This window comes from Ipomoea triloba, chromosome 9 (genome assembly GCF_003576645.1).
Source record: "Ipomoea triloba cultivar NCNSP0323 chromosome 9, ASM357664v1".
Lineage (NCBI taxonomy): Eukaryota > Viridiplantae > Streptophyta > Magnoliopsida > Solanales > Convolvulaceae > Ipomoea > Ipomoea triloba.
Genome location: NC_044924.1, coordinates 1,923,071 through 1,937,601, shown reverse-complemented (window position 1 = coordinate 1,937,601; position 14,531 = coordinate 1,923,071). Strand labels below are relative to the sequence as shown.

General features: G+C 36.2%; 3 protein-coding genes across 3 annotated transcripts; all 3 read right to left on the bottom strand.

Annotated features, from left to right (window-relative positions):
* Positions 1-5,099: 5,099 nt before the first annotated feature.
* Positions 5,100-6,143, bottom strand: LOC116028888 (formin-2-like). The gene has a single exon (XM_031270737.1). The coding sequence runs from the start codon at positions 6,117-6,119 to the stop codon at positions 5,349-5,351; it is 771 nt and encodes a 256-aa protein (XP_031126597.1). The 5' UTR covers positions 6,120-6,143; the 3' UTR covers positions 5,100-5,348.
* Positions 6,144-9,007: 2,864 nt separating this feature from the next.
* LOC116029383 (protein PELPK1-like) lies at positions 9,008-10,954 on the bottom strand. Its single transcript, XM_031271363.1, has one exon. It carries the CDS (start codon positions 9,738-9,740, stop codon positions 9,279-9,281), a length of 462 nt encoding a protein of 153 aa, XP_031127223.1. The 5' UTR covers positions 9,741-10,954; the 3' UTR covers positions 9,008-9,278.
* Positions 10,955-11,109: 155 nt separating this feature from the next.
* Positions 11,110-13,363, bottom strand: LOC116029382. The gene has a single exon (XM_031271362.1). It carries the CDS (start codon positions 13,232-13,234, stop codon positions 11,324-11,326), a length of 1,911 nt encoding a protein of 636 aa, XP_031127222.1. The 5' UTR covers positions 13,235-13,363; the 3' UTR covers positions 11,110-11,323.
* Between the last annotated feature and the right edge of the window lie 1,168 nt (positions 13,364-14,531).

Genomic DNA, 14,531 nt, shown 5'->3' with positions numbered 1-14,531 from the left:
AAAAAAAAAAAAAACCAAAAAAAAAAAAAAAAAAAAAAAGAAGAAAAGATTTACTCAATTTTATCATCTGATGTACTAAAATGAGTAAATTCTTTTTATAGTGGATATTTTAGATGAGTTGATTGTCAATGACTAAATTAAAAAATCAATATACTCAAAGAGGGCATTTTTTTATATTATCGAAAAAAAACAAAAACAGTCAAATGGTTGAAGCAAGAAAGATACCAAGTTAGGGCAGCCGGCAGCCATTATGGAATTTTCATTAAAGAGAGAAAGAAAAATGGCATGAATAATTAATTTTGGGCAAATTATACATGGATCAAGTTGTAAACTTCGACAAGTTGTGTAATTAATTAAGTCTTTTTTTTTTTTTTTAGTAGAAGGGAGGGGGAAACCTCAAAACTAGACATCAATGGAGGCCTCACGGGGCTCTGGGATGTGTAATTAATTAAGTTGAAAAAAAAAATTCACATATTCAACAATAGTTATATTATAGACCTGATCCATCGTGTTTTATTATCCAAAAACTTTATCTAATTAATTTTTCTATTTTTATTTATAAAATTAATGTATAAAAAATATTCTCTCTATCTCATTTTACTTGTCTAGTTCGATTAACGAGACTTGATTAAAATTATTTTTAATTCAATTTTTTATAATGCTAAGTTTAGTATTAATATATGAAATTTATATATTTAGAAACTATATTAAAAGTACTATTAAACATAAAAATTAAATTTAAAATAATTAAATAAAAATAAGTAATGAAGAATAAGTTGATTTGACCAATAATTAATGAATAAGACATTAGAGAATATATCATTACAATTCTCTAATTTAGATCTTTTAAATTATAATTATATTGATATTTTTTCTTATAAAAAAATTATACATTTACGTAAACTCATTATTTCAGCTATATAAATTGGCTTATCAAAGTTAATATGTACGTTCATAAGTTCATAAATTCAATACTATAAGTATATAAGTTTACTATTTTAGGTGAATAAATTACTACTGTAAGGATATAAATTAATTATTGTTAATACGTACCGCTTTTATGTACTTACAGTATCATTTTTTTGTACCTTTTTTTTTTATTTGTATATCCACAATTATTATTTTTATATATTTGTACCAATAATAATTTATACATATTCAAACAACCAGTCTCGATCAGTTTCTGGGTATGGACCAAGGCCCAATTCATAATGAGCCTGCATCACTATATTTATAGGGATGGGTTTTAGCCCCAAGCTCACCAAGTTGGCAATTTATATCTTGGACTAGCGTCCACGGATCCTGGTCCTATTTACAAAATTTGACTTTATAAAATATTGAATTCATGTTCATAAAGTACAGAATTATATACTTGAGGACACATAAGCATTTAACATAATACATATACATATAGGCACGATATTTAAAATAAGAACACACATAAACACTTAACATAATACACATACACATAAACACGATATTTAAAATAAGAACAAACAGAGCATATGTATTATGTTATGAATTTATGTATCTTTATCTATATAATTCTATACATTATGAATTTCAATTTCATAATGTGTATGTGTATTATGTTAAATGTTTGTGTCATCAACTATATAATTTTGTGTATTATGAACATGAATTATATACCTTAGCTTATAAAGTCAAATTTTGTAAATTGGACAAAGATCCACAGTGCACTATGAATTCTGGTCCACGATATAACGATTGCACCGAGTTAGATAATATAAATATATATATATATATATATATATATATATATATATATATATATGATAGAAGTTAAGACTAGGGGTGTTCGTAAGCCAAAGTCCGTGGGCTAGTCTTAAACCGCCCCACGATAGGATGGGTTAGGGCCTAAGATTTTTTACTAGTGAAAATGCCGGTCTTAAGCATGGTCAGTTGCACGGGTTAGCTTGCAAATTGCATGGCTTATAATTATTAGGTGGGTGTTAAGAACACCTTCTTCTCTCTCCTCTTATAACATGTCGGCCTTTATACACATTTTAATCAGCTTAATACTTTACACATTTTAGTCCACCTTTTTATTCTTACACATATATTTTTGTCTTTATCCTTGTAAAATCCGCACAACAAAGTCAACATTAAGCATAGGATTTAATTAGATGTCGATCCATGCAGTAAAAACTCAATAATTAATCATGTAAATTGCAGTGACTCTTCCTCCGGTGAATATTCCACCGCTGCCATTAGTGCCTCCGATGGAGGACCACATTTGAGCTAAAGCTCCATGGCTTGCCGGCGGTCTATATCGTCTCAAATAGTCACTATATATTATGGTCTCCGATCCCTTTGCTTTATATAAGTATATCTCTATGGTATACTACGTATGATGCATATATATAATATTTGCGCGCCTTTTACTTTGTGTGCCCATCTGTGGTCCGTACCGTACGCACGTTATAATATTGGAAGTAAAATGATATATGTACTCCAAGGGAGTAAAACTCCCACCACATGTCTTGATTTTGTTGGAGGAAGATGAAAAGAATTAAAGTAATAAAAACTGTGGCTACATGTTTTGAATGAATAAAAGAGTGACATGTAAACATGGAGTATAAAATGGAGTATAATGTGGAAGTACATGTAGTATTACTCATATTGGAATAAACGGCATTCTATCATTTTATGCAAAGACTATATGGTTTGGTTCAAGAAACATTAGCTGGAACAAGACTTAGCTTTCATTTTTTTTTTTTTTAAGAAACAACATGCTTATAAGAGCACATGGTGATGATATTGTAAAAGCTGGCTCATGAGTAGAAGTTTGACATCAAATTAAATATCACTCAATAATCTCTTGGGAAACTGAGATGATGTGTGATTTAATTGTTGTCCAGAGAAGTCAATATTTGTTACATCCACGCACTCTAAACAGTTCACACTTCAGACTCTGATCTTCTTACAGTTGACACCATCACATTATTTTTTTTCATCTACCTTATCAAACACCAAGCAACCCTTTCCTAGTTTGCCTCCTATATATAGGCCAACTTGACGTACAGACATCTAAATAGCTTTTCTTCTCTTAATTCTTTTTGAACTTTCTCACGCGTTGAGTAGCCTTCTTCCAAATAATTCCTTTTCATTATGCACCAAGTTTTGCCTTGGGTCTGAACTAGGCCTCTTGGGCTTAAAAACTTAGATAAGGTCTAATATATCCATCCACCATCTAATTTGATAGGGATAAAATCCCGGTCTACACATCCCGTCCTCCCGGTCTGCATGTTCAACTAGGGGTTGATCACCTTCCGAAACTTCTGCCCGATCTGACCAGGCCGGGTAGCCCTGCGCTCCGGGCCACAGTCAAGGCCTTCGCAGAGGTTCGAACCAGAGACCCCACGCCCACATAAGTACTCGCGGGCGCGCTGGACCGATAGGGTGACCGGTGCATGTCCGCCACGCGTCCTACATGCCGTTAGACCGGAGGTATTGTCGGGGGCACTATAAGAGATGCATTTAATGCAGGGGAGAGGACTTTTGGCTATTTCTTCGAGAACAGTAGCTAAAGAGACCGGAAACCTCTGACCCACTGTCACGTAGCTCGGTCTCACCTGGAGTATTCTACCCTGTACTCTACCAAATATTAATGCGAGTATACTGGCCCGTATTTTGTTATATCATAATTAAACTCAACAGTTTAAAACAATTGATAAGCAATTAAACGCCGAATACAAACTACAAGCTAATTAAGGTCGTCAAAGAATGTAGTGCGATCAAAATTAAATCCAAATTAGTCTCATACATTAGATGCAATACGGTATAAAAAATAAAAAGAAAGTATTCCTAAAAAAAAAAAAAGGTACGTAGTTATGAAGGCCGCGACCATTATGGCATTATCAATTAAGAGAGAGAAAGCGGTTTAAAGATTTAATTATTTGTCGCTCTCTAGCAAATAGAGACAATCAAGTCTGTAATTAATTAAGTAGAATGTCACATATTCAAACAACCTAGTTTGATAGGTTTGTGGTTCTAGGCCTAGGCCTAGGCCTAATTCATATTAGACCTTCATCCCCAACTTTCTTGATAGTGATGATATTTCATTCCAAACCCATTACAAAGTAGGAAATAATATTCATGAAATATAATACGGAGTAAAAGATTAGAAGGTAACACATTACACGTACTATTAATGAAAGTTAGTATCTTTTGGGCTTCATATTGTTGTTTTGATGATCGGTGAATATAATCATTATATCATGAACTATGGTCTACCTTATAAAATGAATCACGGGTATATGATATATTTTTAATACATTAAAAATTTACTTTTCAATTGTATTTAAAAATGAATACTTATTCGTGATCCATATTACAGACCACGATCCATATTATAATTTGCCTTTCAGGATAACCCCAACCTCTTAGCAATGTGATTTATATAGTCAACTAGGAGTCTTAAGGAACACCGGACATGTCCCCCGGCCCGTCCTCAACATTGTGTAGCAAAGCATACATAATTAGGGCACGTCATTGACCCCGTTCTAGCATCGTGTATGACGACCATGATAATTTGTTACTACCTCCCATTTATAGGCCGTGTATAGTGAAAAAGAATTATTTGGAAGAAGGTTACTCAAAGCTTGATAAAGTTCAAAAAGTATTCAGAAGAGTTTAGAGTAAAAGCTATTTAGAGTGGAGTTGTCCTTCCCTTTGGTGGAGTGTTTGATAAGGTTCTAAGTTGAACCATCCAAAGATGAAAAAAGACTGGTGCCAAGAGGAGTCCAGAGTGTGAACGGTTTAGAGCCGGATGCAACAAACATTAACTTTTAAGGGGTGGACAATAATTAAATAACACATCAGATCAATTTTTCAAGAAATTGTAGAGTGACTTGTTAATTCAATGAAGTTTTGTTTTGCTCTAAAAAAAAATATTGTTTTCAACTAATGTTTCTTGAATTGAACCAAACCATATAGTACAAAGCAAAAATTCGTGTGAGACCGTCTCACGAAGTCACGGGTCTTAATTCATGAGAGGGTCTATCTCACGAATTGAGACCCGTGTGAACGGTTTACCCTGGCATAAAATGATAGAATGCATGGTAGATATGAAGATGTAGATATAATAAGTGGCTCGCCGTTTATTCCAATATTAAAACGTGCGTACAGTAGGGACTACAGATGGGCACACAAAGTAAAAGCCAAATATTATATATATATATGCATCATACGTAGTATACCATAGAGATATACTTATATAAAGCAAAGGGATCTGAGATCATAATATATAGTGAGTATTTGAGAGGATATAGGATAGGGCGGCCGGCAAGCCATGGAGCTTTAGCTCAAATGTGGTCCTCCGTCGTTTATGGCCGTATCGGAGGCAATAATGGAAGAGTGAGTGGAGGCACTCTTGGAAGATTCAGTGGGGAAAGAGTGAGTGGAGGAACTCTTGGAAGATTCAATGGAGGAAGAGTCACCGGAGGCACCAATGGAAGATTCACCGGAGGAAGAGTCACTGGAGGCACTAATGGAAGATTCACTGGAGGAATAGTCACCGGAGGCAGTGATGGCAGCGGTGGGAGAGTCACCGGAGGAAGTGATGGAAGCGGCGGGATGGTCACCGGAGGCAGTGTTGGCAGCGGCGGGAGAGTCACCGGAGGCAGTGATGGCAGCGGCGGGAGGGTCACCGGAGGAAGTGTTGGCAGCGGTGGCAGCGGCGGGAGGGTCACCGGAGGAAGTGTTGGCAGCGGCGGGAGAGTCACCGGAGGCAGTGTTGGCAGCGGCGGGAGGGTCACCGGAGGAAGTGTTGGCAGCGGTGGCAGCGGCGGGAGGGTCACCGGAGGAAGTGTTGGCAGCGGCGGGAGAGTCACCGGAGGCAGTGTTGGCAGCGGCGGGAGGGTCACCGGAGGAAGTGTTGGCAGCGGCGGGAGAGTCACCGGAGGCAGTGTTGGCAGCGGCGGGACGCTCACCGGAGGCAGTGATGGCAGCGGCGGGGGTGGGGGTGGGTTCCGAGGGTTGAGGTTTAAGAGACTACGGCGAGCTTCTGCCACCACGATGCCGCCGGCGACAGACGCCATTAGGATCAGCAGAATCGGCAGTAAAGGCGGGAATGGCACAGTTTTTTGGTGCGCCATGTTTGGAATGATGGAGTTGTGGTGGTGAAGTATAATGCATGCATGCATGGCTTTTATAGATGTTACGTTGATGACAAGAGGAGGGCATGAGAAATTAATTCCAAGGAAGAAATTTTGCAATTTGCATTGCATGATTAATAATTGAGTTTGTACGGCATGGACTGACATATATGGTTAACTCGACATCTAATTAAATCCTATGTTTATAGGAAATTAATATATTTAAATGCATCATATATGTTAAGTGGGGATATTATTGACTTTTTGTGGAACCAATACAAATAGATTTATTTAACTTGATAATGAAATAAATTTGACTAATTAGAGTTTTAGTTCTGCGTTGTTTCAACCAAAAAAAAATATTACTCCGTAGTCCGTAATACAAAATATCATTATATTCCACCATATTATAATTCTTAATTTCATCATCAACTATTAATTCATTAAAAATGATTTCTTAATATAAATTTTAATATTTGTTCTAAAAGGGCTAGTTGAATGGGTGGAGCATGACTCCGTACTTAATGGTCACAATCATTATTCTATGGACAATGGTCCAGATATCTGTGTGGATTATAAATAAATAAATAAATAAAGTAAATTTTTAATATATTAAAAGTGCATTATTTGTATACGTAAAGTATATAATTTTTTATATATTATCAAATAATGTACATTCAGTATACAAATAATGTACTTTTAGTATATTAAAAGATATTGTATATTGCAATCATGGTCCACACAATAATTTGTCATCACACAAGTTCAAATTTTGCCAACACCCTCCCAGTCACTCATCTCACAAGATCTTTCTAGTGCGATTTATCGCTTTTGTGTGATTTATTGTTTGCTATTATACATGAGCATGATTTTTATCTAATGCACAGTGATGGTAAATATGTTACCAGATAATATTTGAAAAATAATCAGAGTTGTATTGCTTAGGGTGTTGCATACAAGAATAATTAGAGCATGTTATTGCCTAATGAAAAGTTTCCTACATATATTAACGCATGCAACATCGAGTGTGGTTTTCACCATAATTGCTTCCTCTTGAATAGGTAGGTGGAGTAAAGTCTTCACTATAATTGCTTCCTCTTGAATAAATGGGTGGAGTACATGTTTCTGTTACGTGGCCCTTGGTTTCTTCGGGTGATTTCGAAACGGGTGCTTGCCCAAGTAGTGGGTGCAATTTTATTTTTTTTTAAAAATAATAATATTCAATTTTATCATCTGAATTACTAAAATGAGTAAATTCTTTTTATAGTGGATATTTTAGATGAGTTGATTGTCAATGACTAAATTAAAAATTCTATATACTCAAAGATGCTTTTTTATATATATATTATATATATTATTTATTTAAAAAAAAAAACTGTCAAATGGGTTGAAGCAAGAAAGAAGGCAGCCGGCAGCCGTTATGGAATTTTCATTAAAGAGAGAAAGAAAAATGGCATGAATAATTAATTTTGGGCAAATTATACATGGATCAAGTTGTAAACTTCGACAAGTTGTGTAATTAATTAAGTTTTTTTGAGTAGAAGGGAGCTGGAAACCCCGAAACTAGACATCAACGGAGACCTCACGGGGCTCCGGGACGTGTAATTAATTAAGTTGAATTCACATATTCAGTCGTTTTATTTTATTTCTTCGGTTCAGTTAATGAGACTTGACTAGAGTTATTTTCTATTCAATTTTTCATAATATTAAATTTAATATTAATGTATAAAATTTATATATTTAGAAACTATATTAAAAGTACTATTAAATATAAAAATTAAATTTAAAATTAATTAAAAATTATTAAAGAAAAATAAACAATGAAGAACAAGTTGATTTGACCAATAATTAGTAAATAAGACAGAGAGAGTATATCATCAAAATTCTCTAATTTAGATCTTTTAAATTATAATTATATTTGGTTTCAAAAAAAAATTATAATTATATTCATATTTTTTGCTTATAAAAATATACATTTACATAAATTCATTATTTTAGCTATATAAATTGGCTTATCAAAGTTAATATGTACGTTCATAAATTCAATACTATAAGTAGATAAGTTTACTATTTTAGGTTAATAAATTACTACTGTGAGGATATAGATTAATTATTGTTAATACCGTTTTTATGTACTTACAATATCATTTTTGTGTACCTAATTTTTTTTTTTTTTTACAAAACCTTTTTTTTATATCTACACTATTATTTTTATATACTTGTATCAATTATATAATTTATACATATTCAAACAACCAGTCTCGATCAGTTTCTAGGTATGGACCAAGGCACAATTCATAATGAGCCTGCATCACTAACTCTATTTATAGGTATGTGTTTTAGCCCCAAGCTTGGTAATTTATATCGTGGGCGTGACTTCATAAGGTACAAAATTCATAACACGATATTTTAAAATAAATACATGCAAAGCATGTGTATTATGTTATGAATATATGTGTCCTCATCTATATAATTTTGTACATTATGAATTTCAATTCTATGATGTGCATGTATATTATGTTAATTTTGTGTATTATGAACATGAATTCTGTACCTTATGAAGTCAAATTCTGTAAATTGGATCAGGGTCTACAATACACTGTGAATCCTGGTCCACGATATAACGATTGCACGGAGTTAGGTAATAATATATATATATATATACACACACACGGGTCCGCTCATGTAACTCGCTTAGTTTGTGGGTCCAAGCCCAATTTACTCTGGGCCTACACCCCAACTCCATTGATAGCATGAAACTCATTTATCATTCTTATTTGCAATTTCAATTAATCTTTTCTTATTTACCCAAATCTATTGACCGCTTTTGATGTATATTGGCACTTCCAGAAATGAATGCCTCCTTTTCTTTACCTTGCTAATGTTTCTTCAAGCAAACAATAGTCATTGAATAGATGTTGAATTTAAAGGCAATAAAACATGTAAATGAAACACACTAAAAGTACGAAATTCAAAGATGAGTAGTACAGACTACAGATGATGAATGATCTAAGTCCTAACACACTGCACGTAGAGAACATCGTGCATCCATTCGTTCAAGACGGGAATATATAGTGAATGTATCAATCATAAAGTGTAAATAATCTGAGAATCCTGGAGAATATGTGTGTGCGCACGCTCAAGTGAGCATTCAAGAAATCATGGCTTCTTTGGCAGCTCTGGTTTAGGAATTTCAGGGACTTCAGGCTTTGGGAATGTTGGCAGCTCTGGTTTTGGAATTTCTGGGAATTCAGGCTTTGGGAATGTTGGAAGCTCTGGTTTTGGGATTTCTGGGACTTCAAGCTTTGGTAATGTTGGAAGCTCTGGTTTTGGGATTTCTGGGACTTCAAGCTTTGGTAATGTTGGAAGTTCTGGTTTTGGGATTTCTGGGACTTCAGGCTTTGGTAATGCTGGAAGCTCTGGTTTTGGGATTTCTGGGATTTCAGGCTTTGGGAATGTTGGTAGCTCTGGTTTTGGAATTTCTGGCAGCTCAGGCTTTGGCAATGTTGGGATTTCAGGCAATGTGATCTCCAGAAGGTGTCTGGCCTCGGTTTGTACGAGCGCCGGTGACAGAGTGATCAAGAAAAGCAGGAGAAAGGATGGGTTGAGATGATGAGCCATTCTTGGTGGAGATGTTTTGTTCTATTTCAGCTTGGATTAGAGAGTTATGGTCTGGGGTTGTATCTGGGCAAGCTTATATAGAAGTGGGATGTGGAGAGCAGGAAGAAACATTGAGATTAGTTGGTAGGAAGAACAATGTGTTGGTTCAACTTCTCAACAACACTCACCTGAAATAGACAAATAGCCCAGGTAGCTTTGAAGCCAGCTTGAATTTCTTGAATAGCTTCCAAGCTTCTTTATCAAGGAACACAAATATTTTCCCAGTCATTGCCCTTCTTGTTTGAGCTGTAAGGAAAACATATTATTTATTAATTACAAATAATACATCTCATACTTGATGAAGTATACTACTACTACATTCAACTTGATATTACACAGTCAGATTCTGCATTACATGGAATGAGAACACAGTTTTTTTTTTTGCAGAGTAATTATTGTCCAAACAAGAGTTATTCTTCTCATGTTCAAGAATCAATTCCTCAAAGTCATAGTAGTCTTTCCAACATCCTGTCAATTATGCATGGGTAACCAAGCAACTTCAATATTGAATAATTGTTTATTGATTCCTGGAAATTACTAACATATAGAAAAACACACATTGCTTCAGAACAAAGCAAAATATATCATAGGAAGACAAACTTGTATGTTTCTATTGTCATAAAGTCAATCACCTACTAAAACTGTTGCAGAAAACGTTATGTATGCAAATTAGCTCAATCACCTACTAGTAAGTTTGTGAACAAAGAATTGACAGCAATTCATTAATGCATAGGGAAGCTAATAGAAAAAATATTAACTACTAATGGGTCATCAGGATGTGTTTCAGATGAGAAATAATGTTAACTACCAACTGGATTACTGATCTCCAACTTGCTAAGTGTATACTCCATACTAACACAAACTGAATGCCACCCCAAAACATAGAGTTTCTTTTCTCTTCTTGGTTTGCTGAAATTTTAACAAGCATACCAAAATGAATGGCACTATAATGCTATATTCAAATGGCCAAATCAGAAAACTATAACAGAAACCTAAGTTTAGCAATAATCGATAACCTTAAACTTCAAATTTGCCAAAAGAAGCATAGAGCAGAGACATTGTCAACTTAAAAGAAAAAAGAACAAGGACTCAAGGAGCAAAAATTTGTCTATGAAAGTCAAAAACCAAGACAGGAGCTTAATAATTATGAGGCTTACCTGAAAAAGTTCAATAATCTGAAATGGGTCTACTCAATTTCCTGCAAAACAGAATGGTAAGCAGGCAAAGAAGTGCCCTTAGTGATAGGATCCATTTAATCTTCTAGGAAACAAAAAATAATGGAGTATGTAGCCAAAACTAAAACCACCAAATAACCATTGTAGCATGACTATGGAGACCGAAAGAAAAGATTAATTATTGCAACTACAAAGATAGAATGAAAAAGACACAATTGCTGCAAACTTTGCAGCAGAAAAGCTACAGGAAGATACATCAAGTCCAGCGCCGAGGAAACTCTACCTGGTTCCATACTACAAACATAAAGATGTAAAATCAAGGCTAGAGTTACAACTACAACAATAGAAACGCCAATAGTTCACTAAGGCCTAAGCAGCCTTAACCTTATCCTCACCAACAACATTGAGTATAGGAAGACTGCTTAGGAATTCATCAAGACCCTCAAAAAATATGTTATCATCCTCTCCCCTTCCTGCTCCGTTTCCTAGCCCATCCATCCCAGGTGGATGTTCTTCAACCTCATTACTAAACTCCACATTCAGATCCAACTTCCCATAGTCTTTGGCAATCCTCCCAGATTGTCTCCTTGTATTACTCACAACACCTTTCTTACTTGACTCAGCTGCGAGACGACCACCACTTTGAATTCGCAAACCATCCTGTAAATTTTCACCTGTGTTGCCTTTGGCATTCTTTCCCTTATCAGCCTGCTGTTTCGGAGTGCTTCTATTAGGAGTCAATGTCTTCATCCCTTTTCCCTTCAAGCTTTTTGATTTCTTCCTCTTCTCTCCACGCCAATCCTCATCTGATTCCTCACCTGAGTCTGATAGTCCTACAAGCACATCATCATCATCATCATCAACATAAATCCTTGGAGTCACACTCTTATGACTAGCCCCACCCTTTGATGCCCCTACACTATTAAAACCACCAGAAGTGTTTCCACTCTTCTGCCCCATAGCAGCATAATTTGCACTTACCCCACTAGCTTCATTCCCCGCTCCACCTCGAGGACAAGTAAACATAGGTGAAAATGGACTCCAGCTTGTTGCTCGATCCCTGTTTCTCTCCCAATTTGGCACAGAAAACCCCAAGGGAAGAAAGCCCCAACAACAAAAGTAGGCTTCTTTCCCATCAATAATTGGAGGAGGTGATGAGATTGCTATAGCCTGAAATGCCATCTTGCAATTGCGACACCGCAACGTACAGTCGACATAAGCATCAGGGTACTCAAACATATGATAACAATATGGGCATGCAGTCCAGAAACTAGGAATGTCACTCTTAGGCTCTTCTTCTACTCCAGTTTCTTTATTTGCATTACCAATAGAACTGCCAGAGAGATTGTGATTGTTGTTTCCTACAGAGCCCTCAGTTTGCTGCTGTGGCTGCTTGTTCCTTTGATGCTCAGTGGCGGGGCTTTGCAATGAAGCTACTACCGGTGGCTGTTCGGAATGACGTTGGCTTGCCCCAAAGGAAATTTGCACTGGTTCCCTGCTCGAGCTCGGCATATAGGTCACCGGCGGCTGTGGGTCTCTGTTCGCGGCCGGGACAGGAGTAACCGGCGGCTGTTGGTCTCGATTTAGAAACATTACCGGCTGCGGTTGCGGTTGCGGTTGCTGCTCTCTGCTCGAGCTTGGCTGCTGCATGGAGGTCACAGGTTGAACCGGGTCTCGAGAAAGAAACGTCACTGATTGCCCCGAGCTAATTGGCTGCTGTTCTCGACTACCAAAGAAGATTTGCTGTTGCTCTCTGCTGGAATTGGGGAAGACATTAAACCCACTGGGCTGCTGCACAGAAGATACCGTATTCGGGGCGGAATGAACCGGGTCCGGGTTGAGGTTTAAAAAGAACCCGAGCTCTTTATCATACAAGCTCTTCCTGAAAGGGTTTGAGAGCAACGACCATGCATCCACGACGAGGCGGAAGGCTTGATCGGCGAAGGAGAGCGTGTTCTTCTGGGGATTGAGCAGGAGAGCGAGGCGGCGGTACTGATTCGCGATGAACTCGGAATCATGGCTCTGGTTGGGAGCCACTTGGAGGATACCGTACCAGTCGATGTGCTGGTTGTTGATCCGCTTCTCGCCGGCGATGAGAGTGTCGGCGATGGCGAGGATTTGCTCCGCCTGTACGAGGCTAGGGTCCGAATCTCGGGCCCGGGTCGCAAACGATTTGCACCCTACTAGATCACGATTGTTCAATAGCTTCTCCGCGATTGACAGCCATCGGATTGCCTCGGCCCGATTGGAATTAGGGTTCATGAAGAACGGGTGCTCCATTTTCCGCCGGAATTTCCCGTTTTCCTCTTTGATTTAATCGGAAAAGTAACTCTGCTTTCTCCTTTGATTTGATTCCAAATGCGAAATGAAATGAAATGGTAAGACGAAGAGGAGAGCAGTGTATATTTCTGAGATGACGAAAGAGGGCACCGGGTTTTGGCAAAAAGACGGGCACGCGGGCATTGGTGTTTCGGCGCAGTAGGGTTACTAGGGTAATTTCATTCAGCTCACACTGGTAAGCATGGATTTGTTTATGCGAGTCGATAGAGTGGATGAAAGAGTGAGCTGTGAGCCAGCGAGCGAGCAAGTTAAATTGTGAAAAACCGTTTTTACTTTTTCACCCACTAATAAACTTTATCTAACCCTATAACGGCCCCATTTTGAAAAGATAAAGCTAAAATAGATAATTAATATATTCTAAAAATAGTGCTCATATTCTTAACTTAAATGCACATTTAAATTAGTTAAAACGTATAAGAGTATCCTTAATTAATATATTCTAAAAATAGTGCTCATATTTTTTTTTTTGCAAAAACAATTTTTTTTTTGTCTTTCATTAAATGAAAATAAATTGATAAGAGTAACTTGCAAGTGTGCATTAGACCCGTAAATACTAAATATTCTTATTGTAGAAAAAAAAAGAAAAAAGAATAACAAGTTCTCTTTTTTTTTTTCTTTTCTCTTTTCTATATCTTTTATATTGTTGTGCTTTTTATTTTTTAGTAAAAAAAATCAAGTATGTGTCAAACGATTTGTAGTGTATTGTCAAATGATAACTTGTTCCATGTTACTCTTTTGTTTTACGACAATTAATTATTAATCGAAACTTTCTTTGATTTGAATGCTTAATTACTATTTTGGAATGATTTGATAATTATTTGATCGTTATTTAAATAAGAAAAATGAATAAACATCTATAAATAGTTTAATAACAAATAATGTGCTTTTACGTCCAAAGTCTAACACGAAGGACGAACTGGATAATGATTACAATTAAGGAATTGTATAATTGATATTGAGATGGTAACGTAATAATAAGATAGCTAATATCGTTTTAATCTGTAAATTGCATTGCAATGGAATATTATACAATGAGAAAAAAAAAACAACAACAAAAAACAAATTACAAGTAAGTCTTGGGTTCAGCGTGGTAAAATAACATTGAAGTTGGACTTTTCATGTTGGATTAAGGTATGTGTTGAGTTCCTTATGCGTATAGTAGGGTGGGAAACTAACTGAAATGCTATTCATATGACTTAAATTTACATCATCTAGTGACTTTTTATTGAAAAATTGT